Here is a 26,408-nt window from a genome sequence, read left to right on the forward strand (position 1 = left end):
CAATTATTAAAAGTTATGCATCAATTGCGTCTTATTCTTTAAAATTATACTTGATATTGTTACACTACTTGTGCATAAGACTCAAAAGTGGTAATGATTAGATATTTTATTTAATTTAGTGGATAAAAAAATTTACTTTATGCAAATCTAAAATGGATAATTAATTTTGTTTTTTATATGGATAAAACTTGGAAATGTTTGTTATATAATTACTGTCATTCTCAACCATCAGTGTATCTTACATTCACTATAATATTTAATTAATATGATTATGTATTGAAATTATTATTAATGAATAATAGTAATAAGCTGTGATAATATCATATAATGTAAGATATCTATATTGATGACTAATGTAATAAAATAAATTGTAACAAAAAATTGTTTTTTCTCTTTTTAAAACATACACTAAATATTTAAAAAATAATGATTATGAAGTTTTCTAAGATTGACAAAAGTATAGTTCGTAATTAGGTGTTTCATTGTACGAATAATTATGAGATATTTTTTATTATCATATTGTTTTTTAAAACATTTAAGTATGAGAAATACATGTTACAAATTAAATTGAATATTGTACTCATTAATAGATATATAAATACAACATAACTTAAGAGATATGATTTATATGCTCTATTTAATATAATCTACCAATTAAAATTTGTATATTCTTATACCGCCAAAATCTGCTCCGTGACCGTGCATTAATATTACCTATTACCATGTATAGTGAAGTATTGTGGGATGTTACTTTTATCTCAAATTTTTAAGTTGAATATGTTGTGAGTACATGATAAATGCATTCTATATTGTTCAACCTACGCTGAAACATTAGAATCAAAGGTAAATGATTAAGATAGAAAATAATAAATAATTTAATTTTTATAGATAGAAATCATCATGAGAATAAACATGCAATGTATGTATATAGACATATTTTAATTATTTGTTCAATAAAGTTTAACAAGCTATAGTAATATGTTATTACCTGCAATGCCAGCAATTGCTTCTGAAGCAAAGTATTTTACATCCACGTCACTATCAGTATTCAGTTTATCGAGAATAGGTTTTACTTGAGTCTGAACTGCTGAAGGCTCGAGGAAAGGTCCAATTCGTTGGAACGTCTTAGCGACATTAAATCTTACATTTGCAACATTATCAGTAGCCATTGTCAATACAGTTGGAAGCATTACTTTTGTTGTTATTTCTGGACCACATACTTCAGCTAGAACCTATTATAAAAAATTGTTATAATATAATTTTTTTTAAATATCTTACTAGCACAATCCCCTTGTTTTAAAATCGTATGATATACTGATATAACTTACATTAATGCAGAACAAGCATGTCATTCTGTGAAGATAATTCTGATCTCTAGACATAGCCAACACTTTAGGTATCACTGTATTCTGTGCCCATTCGGGGCCAAACTTTTCTACCAATTTCTTCAAATTTAAAGTAGCTGCTTCCCGAATCGCATAAACATGATCCACCAACCAAGTCATACACAAAGAATTTAATTTCTCATCGAAGAATTCTACTCCAAGCTGTCCAGCTAACAATGGCATATACCTAAAATGCAAATCAATAATACAAGTATGTCATTTATTTTAACTCCAATTATATATATTAGACAATAAAAAAATTAACGTATAATTTCTCATACTCAATAATAGCTAGTCGCACACGCCATTTGGAATCCTCAGCTAATTCCACAATGGCAGGTAAGAGGGATTGTGAAAGTTGTTGTATGCCAATAACTTCGTTAACGCATTCGAGGTTGCTAATGATATTGAGTCGCACTTCTGGACATTCATCTCTAAGCTGAGATAAGAATAGAGGTAGTAGATGCTCAATCGTGCTGCAAAAATATTAAAAGTAATTAATATCGATATAATTATTGTATCTTGCTAGATTTCAAAATTATTTATTTTTACTTGTGCTTTCCAAGTATAGGACTCAATCCCATGATCACACTTGCTAAAGCTGACTTTACATGCTGGTTTGGATCTGCCACTAATTCTTTAACAATGGGTAATATATTTGTCATTATTATAGATTCCTGATTGAATTGATCAAGATTCTGGCAGAAATCGCGAACTTTATCAGCAGCTGCAGCCCGCACTTCTGCTTCAATATCCTTTAATAATACTTGAAATGCTGGCACAAGATCTGTTTTTGTTATTTCTGGACCAACAGCTTTTTGAAGCTACAAAAAATGTTAATAACTAGATAAAAATATATATATATAAATTTCTTAAATAAAATATATAATTTTTATATTCTAAAAATAATTATATTTATTAAGTTTTAAACAACTAATACATACATCTGTAAACTTATCTGCCACCATGTAACGAACGCGCCATGACTGATCACTAGCACATTGTCGAAGAGTAGGCATGACCAACTGTTCAACATCTTCTTGTTGTAACAATGCAGCAATACTAACACAAGCTTCGACAGCTAAAAGACGAACTGAATCCTGTAAAATTATTATTGCATGTAATAATTTACTTGAAAAGCTAGAATTGTAAAATTTTATAATTTTAATGAACTTACTTGTTCGTCTTGAGCGAGTATAACAAACATGGGAATTAAATCTGATTTAAGATATTCAATTTCCACAACTTTTGCAAATTCTCCTAATTTAGAGGCAGCTGATCGTCGTGCCATAGGTGTATCATCCTGGCACAAGCTGCGAAAATGATTTCGCAATTCCGCTGTAACAGTCAAATTTTTAATATCCTTTCATATTTATTCTATATTAAAAATTTATTTAATATGAAGAGATAAAATTATTATACAATTACCTTTGATGGCTGGGCTCACTCTTGGATAACAAACGCTGAACAAGCCACATGCTGATGTCCTTGACGTAAACCAATCTCCTGAAGCTAAGCGCTGTACCAAAGGAACAAAGTGCTCTTCCAAATCTGCAGGACTGTGCTGGCTTGCAATATTTCTTAAAGATTCTACCGCTTTATCCCGAACCACAGTTTCTTCGACAGTGGCCAGAGATTCTAATGGTGGCTAAATTAAAAATTTACATTTATTTCTTTGATAAAATAGACTATTTAAATGACTGGAATTTATATTAAACACTATTCAAAATAAACCCAATATTATTACCAATAAACAATGCACGAATTCTGGCCCACCAACAAGTGGAGTAAATGTGCCAAGTTGCTCAGCCAATGCAAGAAGTACTTCATCCTCATCGTAAATAGTCTCTGTTAAAAATGGTATCAGTTCACTCCGTGTTCGTTCGATACCTAGCGCAAGTGCAATTGTTGATAGCTTTTTAATAGAATTGAGACGTAGCTGTAACAAAAAGAACATGTAATCAATGTATTTTGTAATGCATATCAATGTATTTAGAAATAAGAAATTATATTTTCGTATTTTAAGTTTTGAACTTAAGACTTTTTTCTTTTAAGTATTTGCATCAACACGTTCTCAACTTTGTCTACTGTTATACATATTATCTTTGAAATTACTATACATATATATCACAAATTAAGATAAAGGATATTACTAGCCTTTCTTTCGTGTACCGTTATGCTTTATTTAGTGATCGGGGGAACTTCGGAAGAAAACAAGTAGCAAAAGATCACTTTTTGTAATCGTTACAAGCAGTAATTACCTGAACGTCCTCGTTTTTTAGCTCGTCGATCAGAACCGCAATCGGATAGAGGCTGTCGTCCGTGGTAGAGTCACTCGCTGCCATTTTGCTGCCGGACACAGACAATTTGATGCGCCGCACGTTTGGAAGGACTCCTCACCGTGTCGCGTTGACGCGTCGACGCCGATGCTCACGTTTTCGAAGCTCGAATTGAATCTCTCAGGATGTTACATATAATTACAGCATAATTGTGAACCTGATTTTCAGTAATTCAGAAGAGTGCTCGATATATATCTCGCAACTCCCCACGCGACTCCATGAATCATTGACGCTCACACTACAACAATAATGATCCAATTTGCCAGCAGATGGCGTCTTCTTATGTTCACGACAGAGAATCTTTCCGAAAGTGAGAATAATTTTGTATATATAATATATATAATGTATATTTAATTTTTTTTTTTCAAATAATAATAATCTTTTTATATAGAGCCTTGCTTATAAATATCGATTAATGTTACGTTGATTGCTCATTTTTAGGTAAGATTGTTTGTAGAATGTTTATAGAATGGAATGAAATATAACCTCTCTTTATATGTGTAAAATATAATTTTCATGTTGCAAAAGTAGTCAGATATCTCACTGATATTCAATTATTGTATATTATTGTGTCGAATTTTTAAGGGAAAATATTATATTTTCGATATCTTACATCATGTGTTTATTCGTATTCGACTTTAAGCAATTTTGAATTTTTGCGCCAAAATATTCCATTACTGCTCGGCGAGTTTCGATATATCTCGTGTGTAATCCTTCGAATTGATTGGCTAAAATACAAATTTCGATTCGATAAGTCGAATCGACGATTCCGCCAATAAGGCGACTCGACACACGTCCGCGAGTTATCGCAAAATTTGACCAATCAGTACAAAGAGATTTTGGCGCTCTTTATCCTGATTGGTTCAAGACGCTACGTGCCCAATTCAACGATTTCTTCTTCCTCTTTTAGCGCGGTAATATCCGGAAGATCGAGATTTCGTGCTCCGATATCTGCGCAGATATAAGACGGTAAGGAGATCAATCGAGTCAAATAAACGCAATAATTTGCAATAGTATTGTCTTCCGAATATATTAATATTTCATAGTTTTGTAGCATGTTAGATCGAAATTTCGAGAACTAAAAATCGGGAGTGCTGAACAAAGTATCGCGCATTTTTGTGCGGGAGTGTCGTCAAAATGTCGCGCGTATAAATCAACAAATTTTGATAATGCTGACCAAACTGGAAATAGGCCCAGGGAGCGTCGTCGTCGAAACAATTCTGCCGTATGTATCTGTGTGTTATTTTATTTATTGTATTAAATAAAAAAATATTAGTAGTTATTGTGCATTATAAATAAATAAAATTCGTAAAATTATTCAATCATTAATTGTTACTTTTTTTATACATCAAATATAAAATTTAATGCATATAATAATAATATTTTTAAAAATATTTTGAATATTGCTACAATTTAATTATTTAATTTGTGAATGTTACAGATCAATCCAACTGAGCAATCGTGGGATGAATTTCAATGCAGAAAAGCGTTTTCAAAATGTCCTACGTATAAATCAACAAATTTTGATAATTCTGATCAAATTGAAAGCAGGAGCAGACTCAGGGGGCATCAACGTCGAAGCAATTCTAGAGTTAGTATCTATATGTTATTTGTTTAATGTATTAAATAAAAAATTATTAATTAGTTGTATTAAATCAAAATTTGTAAAATTATTTGTTATTTTTGCTATTTATTCTTTTATGCATTAAATATAAAATTCAATATATACAATAATAATTTTAAAAAATATTAGTTATTTAATTGAATATTGCTACAGTTTTATTTAATTTGTATGTTACAGATCAATCCACCTGAGCAATTCTGCGGTATTCAAATTTTAAAGGAGATATTGGTTTTAATTTTTTTCTGAATTTCAATTAGAATTAGCAATTATATATGATACTTGCTAATACATTGCCTAAAGTAATTATTTACAATAGCATTGTCTCCTTGAAATATATATTGTAGGAATATTTAATAATTTCATAACATATTAGATCGAAATTTCGAGAAATAAAAATTGGAAGTGCCGAGTAAAGTATCGCGCATTTTAGTGCGGGAGTGTCGAATAAAATATCGCGCGTTTTAGTGCGAGAGTGTCGTTTAAAATGTCGTGCGTTTCAACTTTTGACCATCCTGACCAGGCTGAGAGGAGGAGCAGGGTCAGGGGGCATCGGGCATCGTCGAAGTAACTCTAGAGTTAGTATCTGTTATTTAATAAAAAATTATTAGTTCTATATTAGATCAAAATTTGTAAAATTTAATTATTATTTGTCATTTTTTATGCATCAAAAATATAATTTAATATACATATGAAATAATAATTTTTAAAAATATTAGTTATTTTGAACACTGCTACAATTTGTATTTATTTTGTATGTTACAGATTAATTCAAGCGCTCCTGGGGTAAGTTTATTATTTATTTTTATATTTATTGTTTGTTTATAGTTGTACTGTTTGCAACTAGTACATCAATGTGTTTATCTATTATTTGAATAGAATATGCATTTTAAATGGCAATTTTAAAAAAGATTGGTTCTAATTTTCTTTTGAAATTTTATTTATAATCAGCAAATATATATAAGATTTGCTAATATATTGCTTTAAATTAAGTAAATAATATAAAAACGAATAATATAAAAACAGCACAGAAAACGTTTAATACATTTCACTGGTATTACAATCAAATCTTCCTTGTTAATAATACTTGAGTTTTCTGCAATTAAATTTATTATATTTATATATAATTATATATATTCTATATGTTTTTAATATTTATATTTATATTTATTAAATATCATAATATTTATACTATCATTATCAATATTAATATTAAATATTATAATATTATATATATAATACATATATTACAAGTGTCATATATAAAAATACAATTTTGAAATATAATTTTGTAATTTTTATAATATTTATGATAAAATTTTTAAAAAATTTGAGCATTATGTTATGTGTATAATAAAAAATTATTCAGGCATATTTTTTATTAAAAAAATGTTTGCTTGAATATTTTTTGTAACACAAGGCATAACGATCAAATTTCTAAGAAATTTTATCATGAGTGTCATAAGAATTATATTTTAAAACTGTTTTTACACATATTATACAAAACCATTAAAATCTGTTATTCTAATGCAACAAGAAAGAAATAAAAAGAGATAAAAAATTAATAAAATATTATCAAGTTCTTATTTTAATATTGTATGTATTATATGTGTGTGTACATATGGTACATGCATATAAGCAGAGAAAGAAAAGGTAAGAGAAATAATAAAAGATATACAAATCAATGCGAGACTTTTTACGATGAGAGAATACCAGCTTGTAAGTTAGTGCTGAAGATAAATGTATACAAATAGGATTTCTCTTCTCAGAATGAAGTCTCTTTTGCGCATTTTTGTAAATAGAAATAAATCTTACTTTAGTAAAACCCCTTCTGTATTTGCACGCAATGGCATCAATTTTTCACAGGTAAGAGCAGTATATTGTTTGAAAATAATAATAAATTATTGTACGTGATTATTCTCTTTTATAATTTTTATCATCATAAAAAGTGATTCTATCATAGACATTTGCATTAATATCTAGGAATCTTATCGCTGAACAAATATAAAATGCGCACTGCGATCGTATTTAGTGCTAGCAATGCTTATCACAATATCTCGAGATACTTATAAATAATCAAGTTATTTTTTTTTCTTCAGACAATTTTGTGTAGAAACTTCGTTACGTTTATTATCAGATCGTGTCAACATTAATTTATATCTCTTAACAATTTTAATGAGATTAAAGTTTTTGATGACATGGTTGGCAATATAGACATTATTAAAAATTATGATCGATATGAAAGATCAAGAAAACGGTTTTTATATTGTAGTTATACAAGTGATATTATTAACATATCATGAATGGATTACGAAAATTCCAAAAATTGTTTCACATTACGGTATGTTCAGTTATATTCTTTTTAATTGGAGATTTTCTCCAGTAATTCGAATTAATCGAATAGAATTTTAGAATAATTAATTAATAAAAATTTTAATTTTAATTTCCACAAGTTATTTTTACGCAGCATTGTTTTATTTTACTTTTTATTAAAATATTAAGAATATTTAATATATATTTAGTATTTTACAGTAAATACTAAATGCTAATTAAGAATTTTTATTAAATTACTCCATTCTCTGTCTATTATTGATTAATCTTTTTATTAAATTACTCCATTCTCTGTCTATTATTGATTAATCTGGGAAAATATGTAAGTGCCTATTCTCTATCTTTATGTACATATAACGTTCAATGGATTTTCAATCCCAACTGTTATATCAATTATTAGAAAAAGTCAATAGTTAATATAATTAATTGATGTTTTTTCGGTACATTATATCTTATAGATATTATTTTACATTTAATATGGATATAATATGACGATTATACTTGGAATAAAATATTTCTAAATTTATGAGTAATTCGAAGAATAAGATATCTATATTAATACAGCCATATGTTTCAACTTAACTTTATTTCATGATTTAATAAAAAATTAAATTTTTAGAGAAAAAACAACAAATATTAAACTAATGCAAAAACCTGTAAAATTCATAGAATAGTCCGAATTAATAGATGGAGAGGATTACATTGAAAAATTGTTGACGAAGTAATTTTAAATCAATAAGTAAAAGAAAATTAGTAATAATTATTAGAATCATATAAGTTTTTACTTGTTGTTGATAAAATTAAAATATGTAATTTTAATCTATTTTATATATAGTGTGTAGTCTAACTATCTAATCTTTTCCAATATTATAAATATATATGTATATGTATACATATATTAATAATAATGAATGTCGCAATTTTTAATGGTAATTGAAAAATTGTTGACAGAGTAATTTTAAATCAGTAAGTAAAAGAAAATTAGTAATAATTATTAGAATTATATAAGTTTTTACTTGTTGTTGATAAAATTAAAATATGTAATTTTAATCTATTTTATATATAGTGTGTAGTCTAACTATCTAATCTTTTCCAATATTACAAATATATGTATATGTATACATATATTAATAATAATGAATGTCGCAATTTTTAATGGTAATAAGTAATACAAATTATTAATAATACGTAATAAGTTTTTTAATATAATAGTATTTTAAATTTTTTTATTCCGAGATTTAATTTTTAAAAAATAATTTAAAATATTTATTTATAGAACAAAGTAAAAAAAATTTAATTAAAATAAAAAAGAAAATATTATTTATTACTTACGTCTTCTTATAAAATAATAATTACATTCTATCTATTTTCTGATTATGTTAAAGTGTCACTTATATATGATTATGTAAATTTAATACAATTAGATAAAATAAATAAGAATAGAAAAGTAAAGAAGGTCTGTAATATTTTTCGTACTTTTTATTCCGTGCGATGTCATTAACATTGAACTTAAAAAAAATAAAATGCTCTGACTTTATCAGTGGATTTGATTGCTTCGAGAGTATTATCATTATTAATCTTTATCGATAAATTCGATTTAATTGATTATATCTCATATATTTAGTATGATAAAATGCTACCATTAATATTTAAAAAAGATAACTTTAGAAAAAAACTCCTCCCTTTAAGTACGCAAATGATATTGTATCAAATGTGTGATCTCTCTTCCGCAAAGTTTATATTTATTATAATTAAAATATAGTTTACTATACATTTATATGTATAGTATATGAACATCTTAATTCAATTTTGTAATTCAATAATCACAAAAATTAATAATTTTTAGATTTCAAATAATACATTATTTTTATGCTCCGTCTGAGAAAAGTATTTTGTGAAATATTTTTTATTTTTTTTATTTAGAATCGAATAATATAAATAGAAATAAAGTAAATAATATTATCATAATATTTTTACATTTTTTAATTTTTTTATTAACTGCGTCTTAATGAAATATCACATATTGTTTTTTACATATTTTTACATTATATTTATACTTTAACAACCTCCCACTTGAGCCCATATTGAATGTTGGTGTGTCACTTTTAATATATTTCTTTTTATTAATTTCATTATTTTTGATAGTCCTGAAGTTTTCTCTTCAGCGTCTGATGTTGCATTTACATTATTCCATCTAATATAAAAGTAAAAAAATATTTATAAAATACTGAATATTAGGAAAATTACCACTCTTTTCCGCGAATTAAATTAAATTAATATACCATATGTATATTTATATTAATAAATATATTATATTTAATCAAAACAAATCTAAACACGCCTTAATAGCTAAGATTATTATATTTAACAATATAATATTTACTCTATTGCTGTTTGGCATGCCCCTGGGTTAAGTCCTTCTTTCTTTTGTGCAATATATAATTCGTTTCCCGTTATAACATCTTCTCGAGGCGATTCGGATGATAAAGAATCTCGTACCTTTTAAGAAAATATATTAATAGAATAAAGAAAAAATATGATAAAAAATTATTCTCTTATTACTCGTTATGAGTGCATTATATAAAATGTTTGTAATTTTTTTAATACCGCTTCTACTGCTTGGAAAACGCGAAGAAAATTTCTCCCAGCCAATTTTTCTAAATCCTCTCTGGTCCATATTGGTTCTTCTTCCCGATTCTCATATAAACGATCAAATAGATCGGGGTATTTCGAGACATCTTCCAAGCCCATCGGCATTCTAATTAATTTCATTAAACATATTTCATATTCACAATTATTTGAATTTTTTTGTATTAATTTAATTATTAGCACAAATTCGCAATGTACGAATGCATAATATTCGTATTATTAGGATTAAAATAATTACTTACGAGGATACACCATCATAATCTCCGCCAATACCAACATGATTTACTCCGATAAGATTTCGAATGTGATTTATATGATCTAAAAAGGTCAATACGTATATTTTTACATTTTGATTTGATCAATGCTCAATAGAAAGTAAATTACCACTAAAATTAAGAGAATACGTGTGTCGCATACATTCAGATTTTGTAAAATTGTGAGAATAAAAATGAAAAATAATCATATTGAAAAAGAAAATTGTATAATGCTAGATAATGTTTATGTGTAGAGAAAAAAAGAGACGATTTTTTATATATTATTTTACATACATATGTTATTATCTTTAATTTTTGAGATACAAATCGTGTTTACCGAGCAAAGTTTAGAAAATCATTGTAAAACTTAATTGATGAAAAATTTCAAAAGTATTGTACTAAAACACATATCGTATAGTTATAATTAATGCCTAATTGAATACAGTACCTACGACATCCTGTAGCGTCGCGTTTCTGGAAGAATTACAATTTACAAAACCGCTAAAGAAATTCACCATAACGATACCATTGTTCTTTTTCTGAAAGAAAATAAGCATGCTTTTGAAACTTTTGCATTTCTTCTTAAAAGCATTTCTCGTTATATATACTTACGACTAGATGTAGAACGTCATCGGGAACGTTCCTGTAGTGTTTGCAAACACTGAAAGCGGACGAATGCGAAAATATGACGGGAGCTCTTGTTATTGCGAGAACTTCTTTCATAACATTGTGAGAGACATGAGATAAATCGACCAACATTCCAATTCGATTCATTTCGTAAACCACTGTCTATAATAAAATATCATTATTAGGAGAAATTGGCGGCAGTTGACATATTTTTAGTTTTTATTTAAAACTACAAATTTTTGTGATGATCAGGTTAATTTAGAACGATTATTGTTTAAGTCGTTTTTCATGTGCAATTAATAGATGTTAATTGTATTAATTTTCGAAAATTTTTTCTAATATGCGCATTGTAACAAAGAAGGCAATCAATATTTTAGCTTTTTAATCAATATTTTAGCTTGTCATGAGTTTCTGTTTGATCAAATTCCGGTATATCACATTAATCTGATATATCAATTTATCTCTTAGCTACTGTTTCGTATCAGTCTCGTGTTATAATCTCGTAAAAATTTGTCGAACGCTTGTGAAACAATAATTCGAGTTTTTCTTATTATAAGATGTATAAAGTAAAAATAACTAAAAATTAAATAATTCTGATATACTTTTCCAAATTCTGTCAGGTTGTATACATATCCGTTATCCACAATCGACGCATCGGCCCTGTAAAAATAAAAATAATAAAATTTATCATCTCATTATATTCTCTCATTATATTCTATGATACAAGATAAAGTGCTTTTGCGTGTTTCTAATGCAGAAAATTTAATGGAATTATTGCATCTATAAATAGTATCAAAATTTGCGTTATCGAGAGATAATTATCAAAAGAGATAAGAACTTGTATTTATATGTACAACGTGATTAAAATTTAATACCGTATCTCGTAGTTTATATTTTGAATACGGAAAGTTCGCGCACAATATAGAGCTTAATAGAGATATAATTGCTTAATACAGAAATTAATTGAGATATAATCGCGATAAACGAGCGAAAAATTCTACTATTTGCAGCGCTCACGGCAACGTACCACGGTGTATTGCAAGAGTGTGTCAAGGTAACGTAACGAACTCCGAGATCATAATAGAGTCTTAAGACGGCCAAACTCGAGTCAAGCGAATGACCACCTTCGACGGCTATCATAGATGCAATTTTGCCATTCCTCCATGTGGTTTCAATGTCTCCCGCGGCAGTGACCAGTTGCAAATTGGCTGGATATCGTTGAACAAATCGTTTGATTACATCGATCTGTCGCAATGTTAATTGTACAGAATCTTTGTATTGCGACTCGCATGGTGCGTATGCCACCCAGAACTGAAAAATTTCATTAATTTCGTGATAGAATCAGAAGTGTTTTAAAAAGTTGAAATAACAATCTTCTTCACTGAAAAAATGACTAAATTATAATAAATATTTATTTCAATACTGCCGAATGAATCATTTATTTGAAACAAATAAATATTGATTTGTTTTGAAAAGGATTTTCTTATATCAAATAAATCTTTTTCATATTAAATCAATATTATATTAGTTTCAAATAAATGATTTATTTGGCAGTATTGAAATAAATACTTATTCGAATTCAATAAATTTTTTTCAGTGTTATGACATGTAGTGAAAAATAAAATAATAGACAAAGATGTAAGAAAAGCAAAGATAGATAATTTTTTGTAGAATAAGACAATGAACTCAAGATGAAATGACTGATACATTAATTGTTGAATAAATAAGTTGCGAATACCTGACGATAATTAATTTTATGTTATCTTGTATGCGAGATATGTGACTTACTTGTCCACCCACTTTTCCTGCGTTTAAGCGAGGTAGATCAGTGAAACACGAGGAACAAGCGTTTCTTCCCCAGGCAACGTCATTCCTTAGATCGTTTTCGAAATGAAAGGCTGACAAGTTGTTGTTCAAGATTTCATAGAAATTGAATGGTAAATCATTATGGCTACAAACATATAATAGATAAATACATTTAATTAATTAAAAAGAAAGAGACAAGTTATAGATGTGCGATAAAATTGATTAATCTTCGATCATTCATTTAATTTGTATTTTACAAGAATAAATCTTGTTATTATTTTTGAATAATGATATAATGTAATAATATGATTTATTGCAATACATAAACAAAATGTATATGAAAAAATTTACGTTTGTGGAAAATGTAAGAAAATATTAATACAAAAGAATAAGCCTTATCTGATTTTCTAAGATAAAGATCTGATAAAATGTAGCCATAGCTCTTCAATTTAATTGAATTTAATTGACTTATACTAATATAACTACTGAAGATTATTCATCAACGATTAATGCTGTCTTTAAATGATATCGATGGAACAAAAATAGATTTAAGTTATTAATTTTTTTATATGCAGTCTAGCTTCTCAATTGCATTATTGAATTACCCGTCAATCAGAGGCGCCGTATCGAGAGCATCTCGTCCTTTAAATGCGTTCATGCTCAACCCTACGGATAATCCAATCACAAGTAGAAGAACTGACAGACTGACGGCAACACTAATATATAACATTTTTCCCGTACAATATTGAAAAATAACACCTGGAAAAGATAAAAATGTAGCAAAATTAAAACTTTTGTTACAGAGAGCAAAGCTAAACACATACACACACAGTTTTTGTAATTTACATATACACATACGTATACATATATGTATATGTATATACAACTACACATTGACCTGATATATTATAAACAAAATTATAAAATAAATATTCATTTCTATTGTACACTATTATTTTTTCAATAATATTTAAAATAAAAAATAAGTATTTGCAAAAATTTTATAAAAAACGACAAGTACATACATAATTACACATAAACATATATCTTATTATTATTACGAATTTTCTAAATTTTTAATTAGTTATATTTTTAATGACAGTTAAAATGCAGACAAGATAGAATTATTCAAAGTTGCGCACATACACGCTTCGATAACAGAATGTTTATACTTATAGTCGTAATTTTTCAATAAAGGTATTCATACTTGGTTTATGAATGATAAATGCTGTTGATTCATTTAGTCACTTATATGTCGAATAGATGATAGTTTTTATAATAGACGTTACTGATACATAAGCAAGCATATAGAGGTAATCACTTTTTCAAATGTGTATTTTCTTAATAATTTAATATTGATATACGAATCGGGATAAATGTAAAATGAATCGTGAATAAAATGTATGCAAATGTACTTTAGTTCGTGTATAGGAGAATATACATAAAAAAATTTTGATTTTTATGTATAAAATTTCTTATATATTTTTTACATTGCTATAAGACTATGTATAAAAAGGAAGTAAAGAAGGAAGAGAGTGGTGAATTCTAAATTTGCGATAAATAATTTTGCAACAAATTCGGTAATAAAAAATACTAACAAAATATCAAACAAAAAGTTTCTTGTTTGATTAATTTTTTATTAATTACATCACTTACCACTATAGGTTGTAGATATGAGGTTTATATGAAATGTATAGAATGTACAAATCAAGCGAAAGAGAGATCACTACGTGTGTCGATATAAATTGGAAAATGATATCAAGAAAAAGTTGTAAGCAATATATGTGGTATAATAGACATATGTATTTATAAGAAAAATCTGATAATTATATCTTCAATTATTAATCAATTATCTTTGATGTGATCCTTGATAAGCCCGATAAAAAATCGTAGAAATTACTCAGCAATAAAATCGTGATATTTGCTCGATGTTAGCACGTTTAACGATCGTTGTTAAAATATTTTAACATTGTCATTTCCTTTTTTATCTAATCAAAAAAGATGAATATTTTTTAGATGACTCTTTAAATTCACGCATTATTTTGAAACATTAAATTTATGTCAATAATATGTTATTAATAAGTTGAATTCAAAACCACTAAAAGATTGGATCTTTATTATGATACATGTAATTATGTGAAATAATTATACTTACAATACTAGAAAATAAAATTACCAATCTCACGTTATTAATTGAACGTTATCAGTTTGTCTGATTGAAGGCACAAAATTGACGGTTCAGGATTTATATATACTATATATTTTGAGACTCCCATCATAATTAGATTATTAATCTAATTAATCAGCATATGAATAAATGTATCGTAACAAATGTTATCATAATTAAGTTTAATTTATTCCAAACGAATTGTAATTAATACATATAATAAATATTTTTGCTTCAATGTACGAGAATTTCTTACCAATTAATTGAAATTTTTGATACGTTAATCCATTTGATAGCAAACCGTGTAAGATAAGAAAACTACAAATACAAACCAGTTGTAACATCAGCTTATCGCATTAGTAGAGTATCATCTTTTCGTAAAAGTTTCCATTGCGCGTGATATTTTCGTAATATCTTATTTTTGGCAAGGAACAAGCATAAACGCTTAATAATTACACACATATACTCGTGTATACACATGCACACTTACATTATTTAATACACACAATTACATTCTTATTTAAATAAATAAAATTCAAATTTTATGTAAATTGTTATATTTATACAAATATAAAAGGACTACAAGAGAGCGAGACGCGTCACAAATATATTTTTTATTAAAAAAATTAATTATTTTACTACACACAAAGATGATAACGATGAATCGATAAACGATCTGCAATGACACGCTGAATTTTTTAAAGCGATCCAAAGTAATGATTATTGTCAACATATTATGCGTTTTAAAAATTATTGTTTAATATTCGCCAAAATATATTTTATCGAGCATTATGCTCTTATAAATCAATACGATAAGTACTAGATTCACCCATGGCAAACGTAGCAAAGCATTCCTCCGACGATGAGATCAAGCGGTATACTGTCGAGAGACGGCATCGCCTTGAGATACCTTTAGTATGTAGTTCTAATATACATATGTATATATGATGGAGCTTTATGCGATAATACATTAGCTTACATGCTATGTTTGACATCTCACTTTAAAAGCGACAAAGTCCGTGACGTAGCAATGTTGCTCTGGTAGCAAAGCATTCTCGACGAAAACTCACTATTTCTTATATTTACTATTAAATAACTTGATGACAATGCTGATTACATTTTTTATGCTATAGATAATAAACGTGTCTGTGATTATGTGGATGTAAACGCACCCTTTTGATGATTATTATTATTAGATTTCGTATTTATTAATAATTGAACATTTTTTTGTTGGTCATTCGAAATCTAATGCATAATCGATTATTATATATATATATATATATATATATAAGAGGTTGTTTTATACCATTAATTAAAACTAATAATAATTTCAAGTAATAATTTCGAGGTTTACAAGATTGTAAGAACGCGTGCAAGAACAACTTCTTGATTTTTTTTTCGATATTCGGAAACGCGAATAGTTAATTAAGACTTTTTATATACTTTTATTATATAACGATTTTTTTATTGATTTTTATGTAATTATGCATCATGTCAGATTGTCTAAATAATTATGCAAATTTTTAATATAGATATATGCGCATATTTTTATTAAATAAAAAGATTAAATAAAAATATATCTACATTGGAGAAAAAGAGCGAAGAAGAGAAGGAGAAAATATTATATAGTTAGCAACAGACGATAAGACGGTCTTCTTCTATATTAACAGCAGTATACAGCCATAGTTAATATAAAATAATTTGCAAAATAGAAATAATAATCGATAATGATAATTGGTAGAATGTCTAATTTATGTGAAACTCTAGTTTGGAATATTCTATTTAATTATTAGCAAAGTCAGAGTATTTATTTTATCGATTTGTCTTATATAATTTGTCTCTATATAACGCAGAAAGATGACACTATGTGATAAATATATTGTTTAGAAAATGATACTATTGAACAAGGCTTAAATTTTTTCAGTTTTAATTAAAATTATTGTTAATCACACAAAATTAAAAATTGACTGATTTCTAATACATTTTAATAAATATTTATGATGACTATAAGAATATAAAATAGCAAAACACATTTTTAGACTTGCTTTTAATAAATTATATATAAAACAAAGCAAGAATATGTATATTTGCAGACAATTTTTAAATTTTCAATATTAATTTGAGAAGTAAAATATGATAATATCCAATATTCTTGATTTTGAGATTCAAATTATATATTCAGTATTTAATTATTAAATAGTTTAATATCGGATACACTAAACTATTAATAGTGTATAATATCTTAATATATATACATAATATTATTAATTAAAACAGTTCCAACAATAAATAACCTTTTTCTAAATACTCTTCAAGCGCTATTGAGAAATTTAATAAAAAATATACCTTATATTAAAGTTTTTTAAAAATTGATACATATCTTGCAAACAATTTATTGTATGGATGAAAAAAGTATGAAGTTTGCTGCACGAAAAATAGGGATCAATTAAGATTACTATCGTTATCATACATGTTTTAAAGTCTGTTTATTAACTTTTTTCGTGTCAAATGAAAATTTCGCACCAATGTCGAAGTATTCTTTGGATTCTTTGGAGAGTATTGAGGAAGATTCATTTGAAAAAAATGTTTTGATGAATAATAATAATGATAATAATAATGATAATAATAATGATAATGATAATGATACTAACCTCGAAGAAATCAAATCCATTGATAAATTTGTCAAGGACATTTTATTTCCTTTAAGTTCAATATTAACGACATCGCATGGAATAAAAGGTACGAAAGATGTAAAAGTTAATTGGGCAGAATCGAGCTTACGAAAGAAGTTTAAAAATAGCTATATAATGAAATAATATATATCAATATATTTTTGATAGAGAACTTTTTCGTTTTTGTGTTGTGATATTATATTTTGTAAAATTATGCACGCCAAATTAATTGTAAATCAAAAATATGGAGAACTTATACATATATGTAACAAACACATACCTAGAAAGTGAGATTTAGTAAAAAACTAAAATCTCTTCATATTTCTTTAATATCTCTGAAAAGTAATTAATACTTTGGGATTGAAATTCCATATTTTCACATTATATTGAAAATATCTCTTCTTTCTTTCTTTTCATCGGCGGGAGATAATTGTGCGCGTTATAAATAATAAAATGGCGCGCTGCAAAATGATAAAACGATGCTCTGCGTAATGCAATTCGATTTCCTGTAACCTTCGGAAGCCGTGGCTTTTGCGGACGAACGAACGAGTTCCCGGATATCGTGCGCTAATTAATTAATGATCGGCGCATAGTAGCGTTGACTTAGCGGCGATCGTTGGGAAATCGATCGAAAGTTCGACGGCAGTTTGGGAACACGGAACCGAAGCGAGCGCAGGACTGAAGGCGATCGATCGCCTCGTTAACGACAGTACCAATTATATAATATAAAACGTAATATCTCTGGTCGAGACTCGTGGTCGTTCGCGGTAATGTAAAACTCAGCGGGATAATTAAAGCGACGAGCAAAGTTAGACGGAATAAGGCAAAGCGCGGGGGTGTAACACGAATAGCAAGGAAACCCGCTTATCGATTCTAACAAGAAGAATGGATGGAGTAAGAGTGATTTTATTATGTTCCGGAAAAAAATGTTGGAAAAATTCAAACTTTTTTTAAAGCGATAAATCAATGTTAAACGTCAGCAGAATAGACATACTACCTATATGTATTTATAACGTAATGCAAACCTAATTATTAACAAATAAAAACTTATATAAATGTATGAAATAAAATATCAAGAAGAATATTTTATGTTATCTTCGACGGAGAAAATACTATATCTAATCTCATGTTCCGACAACATTTTAGACAATACGACGGAGCCCAGTGGGACCGTACGTGGGGACAGGTGCGCGAGAATAACCGACGTCAGAAATTCGATAACTGCGAGTGGAAGAAGATTCGTCAGACGACGACAGGAGAGCAGGTCGACGTGGGATGAATCGCGGCTTCGTATAAGAAAGGGGGATGATGTCGTTGGGGAACGTGAAGAAGAAGAAAGCGACGCGAATCGTCGTTGTTGTCATACGTCGACGGAGCAATGTTCCCCGGAGACGCAAAATTCTTCATCAAAATATAACCTGCGCAACAACGGGAGCGACACCAAGACCGACAAAAGGCTTGGTAACGTGTTCGCACCGTGGACTCGACCGGCTAGGACCTCGTATTCGGAACTTCACCGTCGTAGATCCAGTTAGTCCCTAATCAGATGGAACTTCTCCTTCAATGCGGAACAATGCCGAAACGCGCCACCAATCCTGGTCCCCATCATCCTGCCGAGGAAAAAAGGACGACGCGAAACGATGCAATTTTCCCCGAGGACGTTTACTTTCTTTCGTGATTAGAAGGGGGATGTGTTGGGACTGGGTGGAAGGGATATGAGGAGAGATTCTCAATCCGGCGAACGAGTCTCGTTGGATAACTTGACGTTGCCGGTCTCTTTTCTAAAGTGGCTAGATTTTTAAATTGCAAAAGTGAGAGACCAATTCGTGTTTAGAATTCAATGTCTCTTCTGAATCCGCATGAGAAGCATGACGACAAATGTGCCTATTTAAGAGTATTTTCATGAATATGAAGATTAAAATCACTTCAGAAATGGAAGCGATAATCTATCTCTTTTTCTTAAACTTAACTTTTATTGTCATATACTCAGAGAAATTATTGATATTGATTTTTGTATATAAATACGAATGTGCGAGATCTTTCTTTTCTCTTTTCAGAAAAGAGAAGCTTATTGTGTATTTTATGCGAGTCTCGTTAATTTTTATTGGAAATTTTCTCTTCGTCGTGTAGGTACATAAGTTTCGATTAACGTTACACTGACACGATTGGGAATATTAAATCACATGTTAGGGTTTTATCTAAACATATCGTTATGCATATGGAATTTTCATTTTGCGAGAGACTCTTCGCAAAAGAGATTCTACCGCGGCACAATGTAGGCATAGCTGCCACCGTTTTTATATATTAAAGCACGACAAAGTTATACGATAAAAAAAGTGACATTTTTATGAAAGAGTTTTTATTAAAGCATTCGCTCTCTGTAAAATATCTCGAACTTTCCGGAATTGCTTTAACCGGTTATACTTTTTTGCCGTAGATCCTTTGATTGTAAAAAGAAAACTTTTTCATATGCAAAAAGGGTCACCTTAAATAATTATTAAAATAATTATCAATAAAATAGTTAAATAATTATTTAAACAAGATACATATTCTTTTTCTTTAAAAAGGAAAATTAATTATATATATATATATATATATATATATATATATATATATATATGTATAATATATTCGTATTTTTAAATTTAAATAAAATAAAATAAACTAGATTAGGAACAAATTATCTAATTGAGATTAAAATTATAATTTAGTATTATATATATATATATATATATATATATATATATATATTAATGGAAATACAACTAAAGTGGTACATTTGTCTGTCAAGTATACTCTGTTTTTTTAAGTAAAACAAGATTTTATAGACAGCAGTTAAAAAACATATGATAGTGGTTCTCTTATCCTTGCTTTTAAAAATTCATCTTATAGAGGTATGACGCGTTGCAAACTTTTCAAGCATTATTCTCTTCAACAAAAAGCTCCTACCTCGAAAAGTCGATAGCGTCATTTCTCATGTCACTGGCTGCCGCTTTTCACGTCACTTTTCCTTTTCGCGCGGAATTCATTCTTCTGTCTGTACCGATGAGTGTGGTAATTCATGATTACATAAATCAAAGTATCTGCATGCGGCCGTTTTGATCCGACGATACTCGTTCGCCATTACGTTCATCAAGGCTAATTTCGGCAATGTGTCGCGTGTCGCGCAATTAACATGAAAAATTAGTTCGCAGTTTCCTTTTGAAGGTATTCCCGAGGTGTTCGCGCATTCGGTCTCCGCAGGATTCCACCCTGTCGATTTGCGGTGACAGCCAACCTAGGGAGCTCAGTCTGGACGAAAGTCGTTCATCTCTTCCAGGCACCTCGAGGGACGATAGTAGCGAGCTCAGCTTCTATCGTCGCATTGTTGAAGGTCACGTTACAACGCAAGCTACACGATCCTGCGAGATACCGCATCGAGGAATACTTTCAAATATCCTCTTTCCGGGAGAGCAATGCGAGCGTAGCGGTTCGGATAAGTTGAAGAAACCGACATATCGTCCGTACACCATCGAGGAATATAGGAGTCTATCGGTGCCAAGGCCTGATCGATCTCTGGGTCCTGATAAGGACGAAGTGCAAGCAAAGGTACGTTTTCACAAAATAATAATAATTTGATTTATTATATTAATTATTATAATTATATCTATATAATTCCGAGATGGATGGCAAATACCAATAGAGTAGAAAAATGAAATATATAATAGATAATTATACAATGAAGTTATAAAATAATATACCTAATGAAAAAAAGGTACCTATATTGCAAATATATAAAATAAAAATGTATTTGATTCGCGCGATATTATAATTTGATATAGGAAAGAACACGTTTCTGATAGTACGTTTTTCAACATACATTATAAGTTATACAGAGTTCTGACGTGTTTGAAACGCGCGATATTTCTCCGACATTTCTCTGTCTATATAGATAGAAAATCGGGATCAGATTGTTGAAGCGAGATTTAGAGGCACGGCACGCAATTCTCATTTCCGAAAACTTATCTGTCGCCCGCGCGTTCGATCAAAGTTTCCGGGACAAGGAAAGTTTCCTCGCTTCGATAATTCACGTTTTCTATATTGCTCTCTTGATAATGAGTGTAAAAGTATTTTATATTACTCGAGAACGTCATTAAAACTTGGCGTGCCGAGTTCGCTTGTGCTTTTATCGCGAAATTTATCTTCGCCCGTTTCTTTTATCCTTATCCTTTTATCTCGCTAGATGTTTATTGCTGCGTCTTCGCCGTTAGTGTCCTCGATGCGAGGTAATTACGTTACGGACTGGATCGTACCGAGAGTACGTATACGTTAATAAACAACGTTCTCTTGGCCCGACGAAGTTACACTGTTACGGCGTAGGAACGTAACACCGTGATTCGATTAATGCGATAATTCGATTAATTCTTCGGCATCATCGATGCTCATCCGAGGCCGGTGCAACTCGTTAGACCTCATTGCTCGATGTAGCTCGCATGCGAAACTTGTATAGGCGATTTCGATGGGGAAGTACAGAGTCTATCTATTACACATCTACTTCCAATACTGACCGTACGAGTAAGGGATCAGTCTGAATGAATTCGGCCGAATAACACGGAAATATGGAGAAGTTTTTTCACACGAAATAGAAGCTCGATTCGAAAAATAGGAACTTTATCGCGCGAGACTTACCCGTTGATAAGTTGCTACGGAAAAGGTTTCTGTCGTCGGGTATAAGCGAAGCGAAGGAAACTCCTCGCCGTGTTGTATTTGCAAGGACTCGACAGTTAACACTTTCCAAGGAAGGAGTTGCCTCGACAACGAGCACGGCTTCGTAGCTTCAATTTAATAAATACGCGACTCTTGTTCCTCAGGGCGCGCTATTTTCGCTGGCGTCTATTTCCTATTTCCTTGACGCGAATACGCGCAATATCGAATTAGAGAGTGCATACGACGAATTGTATTTTCCGGCAATCGTGTACGACGATGAGACGAGCGTCGTGACTAGGCGAATCCTCTTCGTCCGTTTGTTACATCCGAAGAACGCGCGCGCGTCTTCTTCGAACAAGTGCGTCTCAGTTGGCAAAGTACTTTAATTCATTAATTGTGATCATTTTATATCTCTTAATTGTCTGGCTTAATTGTGGAATTAACGATATAGTCGTTAATATTAATCGTTAATATTAATTGATCTTAGCAAATTATTTGTTACAATTTTCATTTGAAGTATTTTGCATTATATTCCACCCGAAATTTCTAAACTATTTTTCGCGAGATTTTTGTAGATTCATTAACTCGGGATTGTACTTTTCTCCTCGCGTGTATTTCTTTTCTCTTTATGTGAAATCGAATTTCTTATCGATTTTTCGAGATGTGAAGTGGAAACTTCAAATACATAATTTGTGCTTCAGCACTTCGGCGCCTTTCTGCTTTTTCAGACTTCCTTATACCTTACTTACAAAGTTTATCTACGTTTTACCACTTTAATGTATCTATAATTCTTCTATGAGTGGTTTCCCTCGGCGGATTTGCCCTAGATCAATAATCGCGCAAGAGTATTATTATTTATATAATACTAGTAGGATTCTGATATATTTTCTAGATATATGTACATACTTATAAAATATTTCTGGTAACGAATGATACAAGTTTCGCAATTTCAAATATGCAGGAAATAAAACATTGGCAATACTGCCTTTTTAATGACATCTGGATTCATAAAATATGACACTCCACCGATTGTATCGGTTGGTGTTCTTCAGTTTTCGAGTTGTCAAAATCGCAGAATTCTGCACGGGATGGATGCAATAAACTCCCGCAGTCTTTGAGTCGCTTCGGCTCGCGAAGGCGAGCGATCCGTAAATTTTTCAGAGTTTTTCTTCATCGCGGTCGGCGGAACGCGATAGCGTGGGGTTTACGGCGCGTGAGAGCCCTTCTCATACACCATGCAGCATCTGGCCGCGGACCGATCGGTGTGTTCGCTCGCGCGTGTGCCTGAAAGAAAACTAGGATTCCGAGAGTTACGCTACGTCGTACCGTTTCCGCGGGAACAATTTTAGCAGATTGGAAATTAAAATTTCACGCGGCTCCGCAGCCGGGAGCAGCCACATCACCCGCCCTCGGAAACGTCGGAAACCCTTTCTCTTTAAGCGCGCCCCGGGACAAGCGGAAATGCTTCGTTACTGCATCACGAGGGTTCCCCAACATCGTTTCCTGGAGCCGCGGGCGGAGAGATGGCGGGTTCACGGTAAAAAGTTTCAAGGTGTTTCACCTCCGTCGGATGAGCAAGGACGAGGTTTCCTTCTCTCAGCGCCGCGAGCGATCGGAAAACGAGCTCGATAAAACTCGTTTAGCGCGCATACACATTTACCGCATGTCAATCATATATAACTTACTTTAATTTTATCAATATTTTTTTTATCAAAATATATACAACGTACAGCGTTTTTTATAATTGATATGTCATTTAATAAAGTGTTTGAAGCAAGTTTAAATTTGTATATTTTTTGCCGTAGAGTCAAATCGATACAAAAAGATTTCATCAAAAATACAATATATTATAATTATACAATTGATTATGCGGATTAATAAATTTAATAAATATTAACTCAAAGTGCACTTCAATTTAGAATTTTAATTAATATTTTAATCACAAAGATTTCTATAGAAAATAAAAAGTTGTTGCCCGAATAAAAATCTTCCGATTTGACAAATTGAATAAATGAAAGAACCCTATCGCACAAAAGTATAAGGTGCGCCCTGTAGGAAGGCATTTCGCAAAAGGGCGGCGTCATACCAATACGTTATCCGCAATTAGACGCTATAGAGAACCGCGACACGTAAAGCCGTAAAAAGCTTCAATTGCGCAATCGAACTTCGCCAATACCAGATCCAAGTACAGGCGAACAGGAATGTCCGCTCTAACGGCGAACGCCGTGGAGAGAAGACCCGGTGGGACTTTTATCCGGGTGTTTCTTATATAAGAGCGGGCGCGCGCGCATTCGTTGTACACTCGCAGGCTATTATCCGGGATTACTGGGTACGTCCAGGTACGAGAGCAGATAAGTACAGCAATATACGAGGGCAAATTTGTTCCCGACGAAGTCGCCGCCATCACCGCCGCGGTGACATTGCCGTCATGGACAGTTTAAATGAAATGAGTAAGCCGATGATATGTTCGCGGATGACAGTGCTATGATTAAGGGGACACCGACAGAATGTCTACAATTATGGTGATCATTAAAAGATGTTATGGTCGGTAATTACGCGTGACATTAACTAGTTTGGTTCCCCCTGACATTAATATCATAACTGTTCACCAATAAAAAAGCTAATCAGATATTTCTAAATGTTAAAGTAAATTTATAAATGATTGTTAACTTTAGTAAGCAATCGTTTTTATTTTTAATTGTATAACAGGCTTTTTATGTTGTAAAGTATATATAAATAATATATATATATATAAATTATATTTAAAATGTAAAATGTGTGTAACATTAAAATAATGGTTTCAAGTTACATATATGCGCGCGTGCGCGTCCAAACATTTATATTTAATAGAATTATATATATATATATATATATATATTTAATAAATTATTATTATGATACCATATAGAATAAATGGTAAATAATTATAATATGACGTATTAATAAATTTTGCATAATAGTAATATAAATCTGATTAAAATGCGAAAATATATATAATAAAAATGCAAAATTATCTTGTATAAAAAGATGCAAAAAATTATCGTTACATTGGATGCAGAAATATTTAAAGTACATAAATAATATTTTTATTAAAGTTATTTCTAAATATTGGAAAAATTGTGAAAATTTTTTAAATATTAAAAGTTTCTAATATATTATTCAGAGTACGCATGACTAAATGGATGGCGCGACATTTTTTCAAATATCAAAAATTTTGTTGACATCTAAATAATTCTATTATTTTATATGACAGTCATAATAAGACGATAGATATTTTCAATGATTATTTATAGTGATGCATTTACGCTAAATATATGTATTAGGCAAGAGATGCGTCGCTTTAATATTGCGTACACCAGAAAATATATGAAATTGGTTCGTTAGCTCATCTATTTTTTAAGGAGAGCACCGTTCGATCCGTCGTGACTGATCTGTTCCCTCTGCCAAATGCAATTTCTTCTCGTCTTTCTTTCTCCTTCCATCTATCTGTTTCGACCGCCACCTTTATCTTTTCCCCTATTTGCCACTCAGTCTATCCCGTTCTGTATTTCTTTTCTCTGTCCCATCTCCAACCTCTTTCCCGGTTTCTTCGTCATCGACTTCGTTCGATAAGCATTTGCATAATCTACTTTGTATCGGATTCGAGTGGGTCGACTTCGCAGCCCACGATTTTTGATGCAACTCGCTCGATCGAGCTCGCTATGTCTGCAAAAACTCGTTGTAAACATAGATGCAGCCATAAAAAGAAACATTTAACTCTTATATTCGGCATCCAATATATATAGCTTTCTTAACTTTAAATTTCCTTTGCAAATACATATTGTATCATCGACCTCTTTCTACCAATGTGTAAATAACGAGTCAAGAAAAC

The 26,408-nt window shown here is 30.1% G+C and overlaps 3 protein-coding genes and 1 long non-coding RNA gene across 8 annotated transcripts; 2 read left to right on the forward strand and 2 right to left on the reverse strand.

Moving 5' to 3' along the window:
* Window positions 1–494: 494 nt before the first annotated feature.
* Pp2A-29B (Protein phosphatase PP2A regulatory subunit A) lies at window positions 495–3,977 on the reverse strand. Of its 2 annotated transcripts, none has more exons than XM_029305609.2 (10): window positions 3,647–3,977; window positions 3,133–3,324; window positions 2,814–3,033; window positions 2,563–2,723; window positions 2,330–2,485; window positions 1,938–2,209; window positions 1,667–1,861; window positions 1,329–1,572; window positions 989–1,232; window positions 495–818 (listed from the first exon to the last, which is right to left on the reverse strand). In XM_029305609.2, the coding sequence occupies exons 1-10, from the start codon at window positions 3,728–3,730 to the stop codon at window positions 814–816; spliced, it is 1,773 nt and encodes a 590-aa protein (XP_029161442.1). In that variant the 5' UTR covers window positions 3,731–3,977; the 3' UTR covers window positions 495–813. The 2 variants fall into 2 exon arrangements, with proteins under 2 accessions (XP_029161442.1, XP_029161440.1); XM_029305607.2 differs by having other exon boundaries at window positions 495–823.
* Window positions 3,978–4,650: 673 nt separating this feature from the next.
* Window positions 4,651–5,565, forward strand: LOC114933067 (uncharacterized). The gene is made up of 3 exons (XR_003820012.2): window positions 4,651–4,949; window positions 5,166–5,315; window positions 5,526–5,565. It is a non-coding gene; the product is annotated as an uncharacterized LOC114933067 (long non-coding RNA).
* Window positions 5,566–6,115: 550 nt separating this feature from the next.
* On the forward strand, window positions 6,116–19,764 carry LOC114933068 (uncharacterized; the record flags this gene model as incomplete). The annotated part of the gene is made up of 2 exons (XM_085484020.1): window positions 6,116–6,131; window positions 18,998–19,764. Coding segments are annotated over 2 exons (405 nt in total), but the record flags the coding sequence as incomplete, so codon positions are not given.
* Window positions 9,645–16,061, reverse strand: LOC114933066 (dipeptidase 1). 4 transcript variants are annotated; one of them, XM_085484052.1, is made up of 11 exons: window positions 16,009–16,061; window positions 13,618–13,771; window positions 12,995–13,157; window positions 12,234–12,517; window positions 11,809–11,866; window positions 11,192–11,368; window positions 11,028–11,118; window positions 10,568–10,643; window positions 10,284–10,434; window positions 10,060–10,175; window positions 9,645–9,870 (listed from the first exon to the last, which is right to left on the reverse strand). In XM_085484052.1, the coding sequence occupies exons 1-11, from the start codon at window positions 16,010–16,012 to the stop codon at window positions 9,735–9,737; spliced, it is 1,410 nt and encodes a 469-aa protein (XP_085340178.1). In that variant the 5' UTR covers window positions 16,013–16,061; the 3' UTR covers window positions 9,645–9,734. The 4 variants fall into 4 exon arrangements, with proteins under 4 accessions (XP_085340178.1, XP_029161339.2, XP_085340180.1 ...); XM_029305506.2 differs by having other exon boundaries at window positions 16,000–16,047; XM_085484054.1 differs by lacking the exon at window positions 16,009–16,061 and adding an exon at window positions 15,512–15,716.
* Window positions 19,765–26,408: the final 6,644 nt, after the last annotated feature.

This window comes from Nylanderia fulva, unplaced genomic scaffold, assembly GCF_048542155.1.
Source record: "Nylanderia fulva isolate GAGA-0341 unplaced genomic scaffold, ASM4854215v1 Scaffold29, whole genome shotgun sequence".
NCBI classification, from domain to species: domain Eukaryota; kingdom Metazoa; phylum Arthropoda; class Insecta; order Hymenoptera; family Formicidae; genus Nylanderia; species Nylanderia fulva.

Coding starts and splice junctions, on each gene's coding strand:
- Pp2A-29B (XM_029305609.2), bottom strand. CDS start 3,730: ATGGCAGCGAGTGACTCTACCACGGACGACAGCCTCTATCCGATTGCG. Junction 3,034..3,132: donor AATTCGTGCATTGTTTATTG/GTAATAATATTG, acceptor TTTTTAATTTAG/CCACCATTAGAATCTCTGGC. Junction 2,210..2,329: donor TGGCAGATAAGTTTACAGAT/GTATGTATTAGT, acceptor CATTTTTTGTAG/CTTCAAAAAGCTGTTGGTCC.
- LOC114933066 (XM_029305506.2), bottom strand. Junction 12,518..12,994: donor CAGGAAAAGTGGGTGGACAA/GTAAGTCACATA, acceptor GAAATTTTTCAG/TTCTGGGTGGCATACGCACC. Junction 10,176..10,283: donor TTTTCCAAGCAGTAGAAGCG/GTATTAAAAAAA, acceptor TTTTCTTAAAAG/GTACGAGATTCTTTATCATC.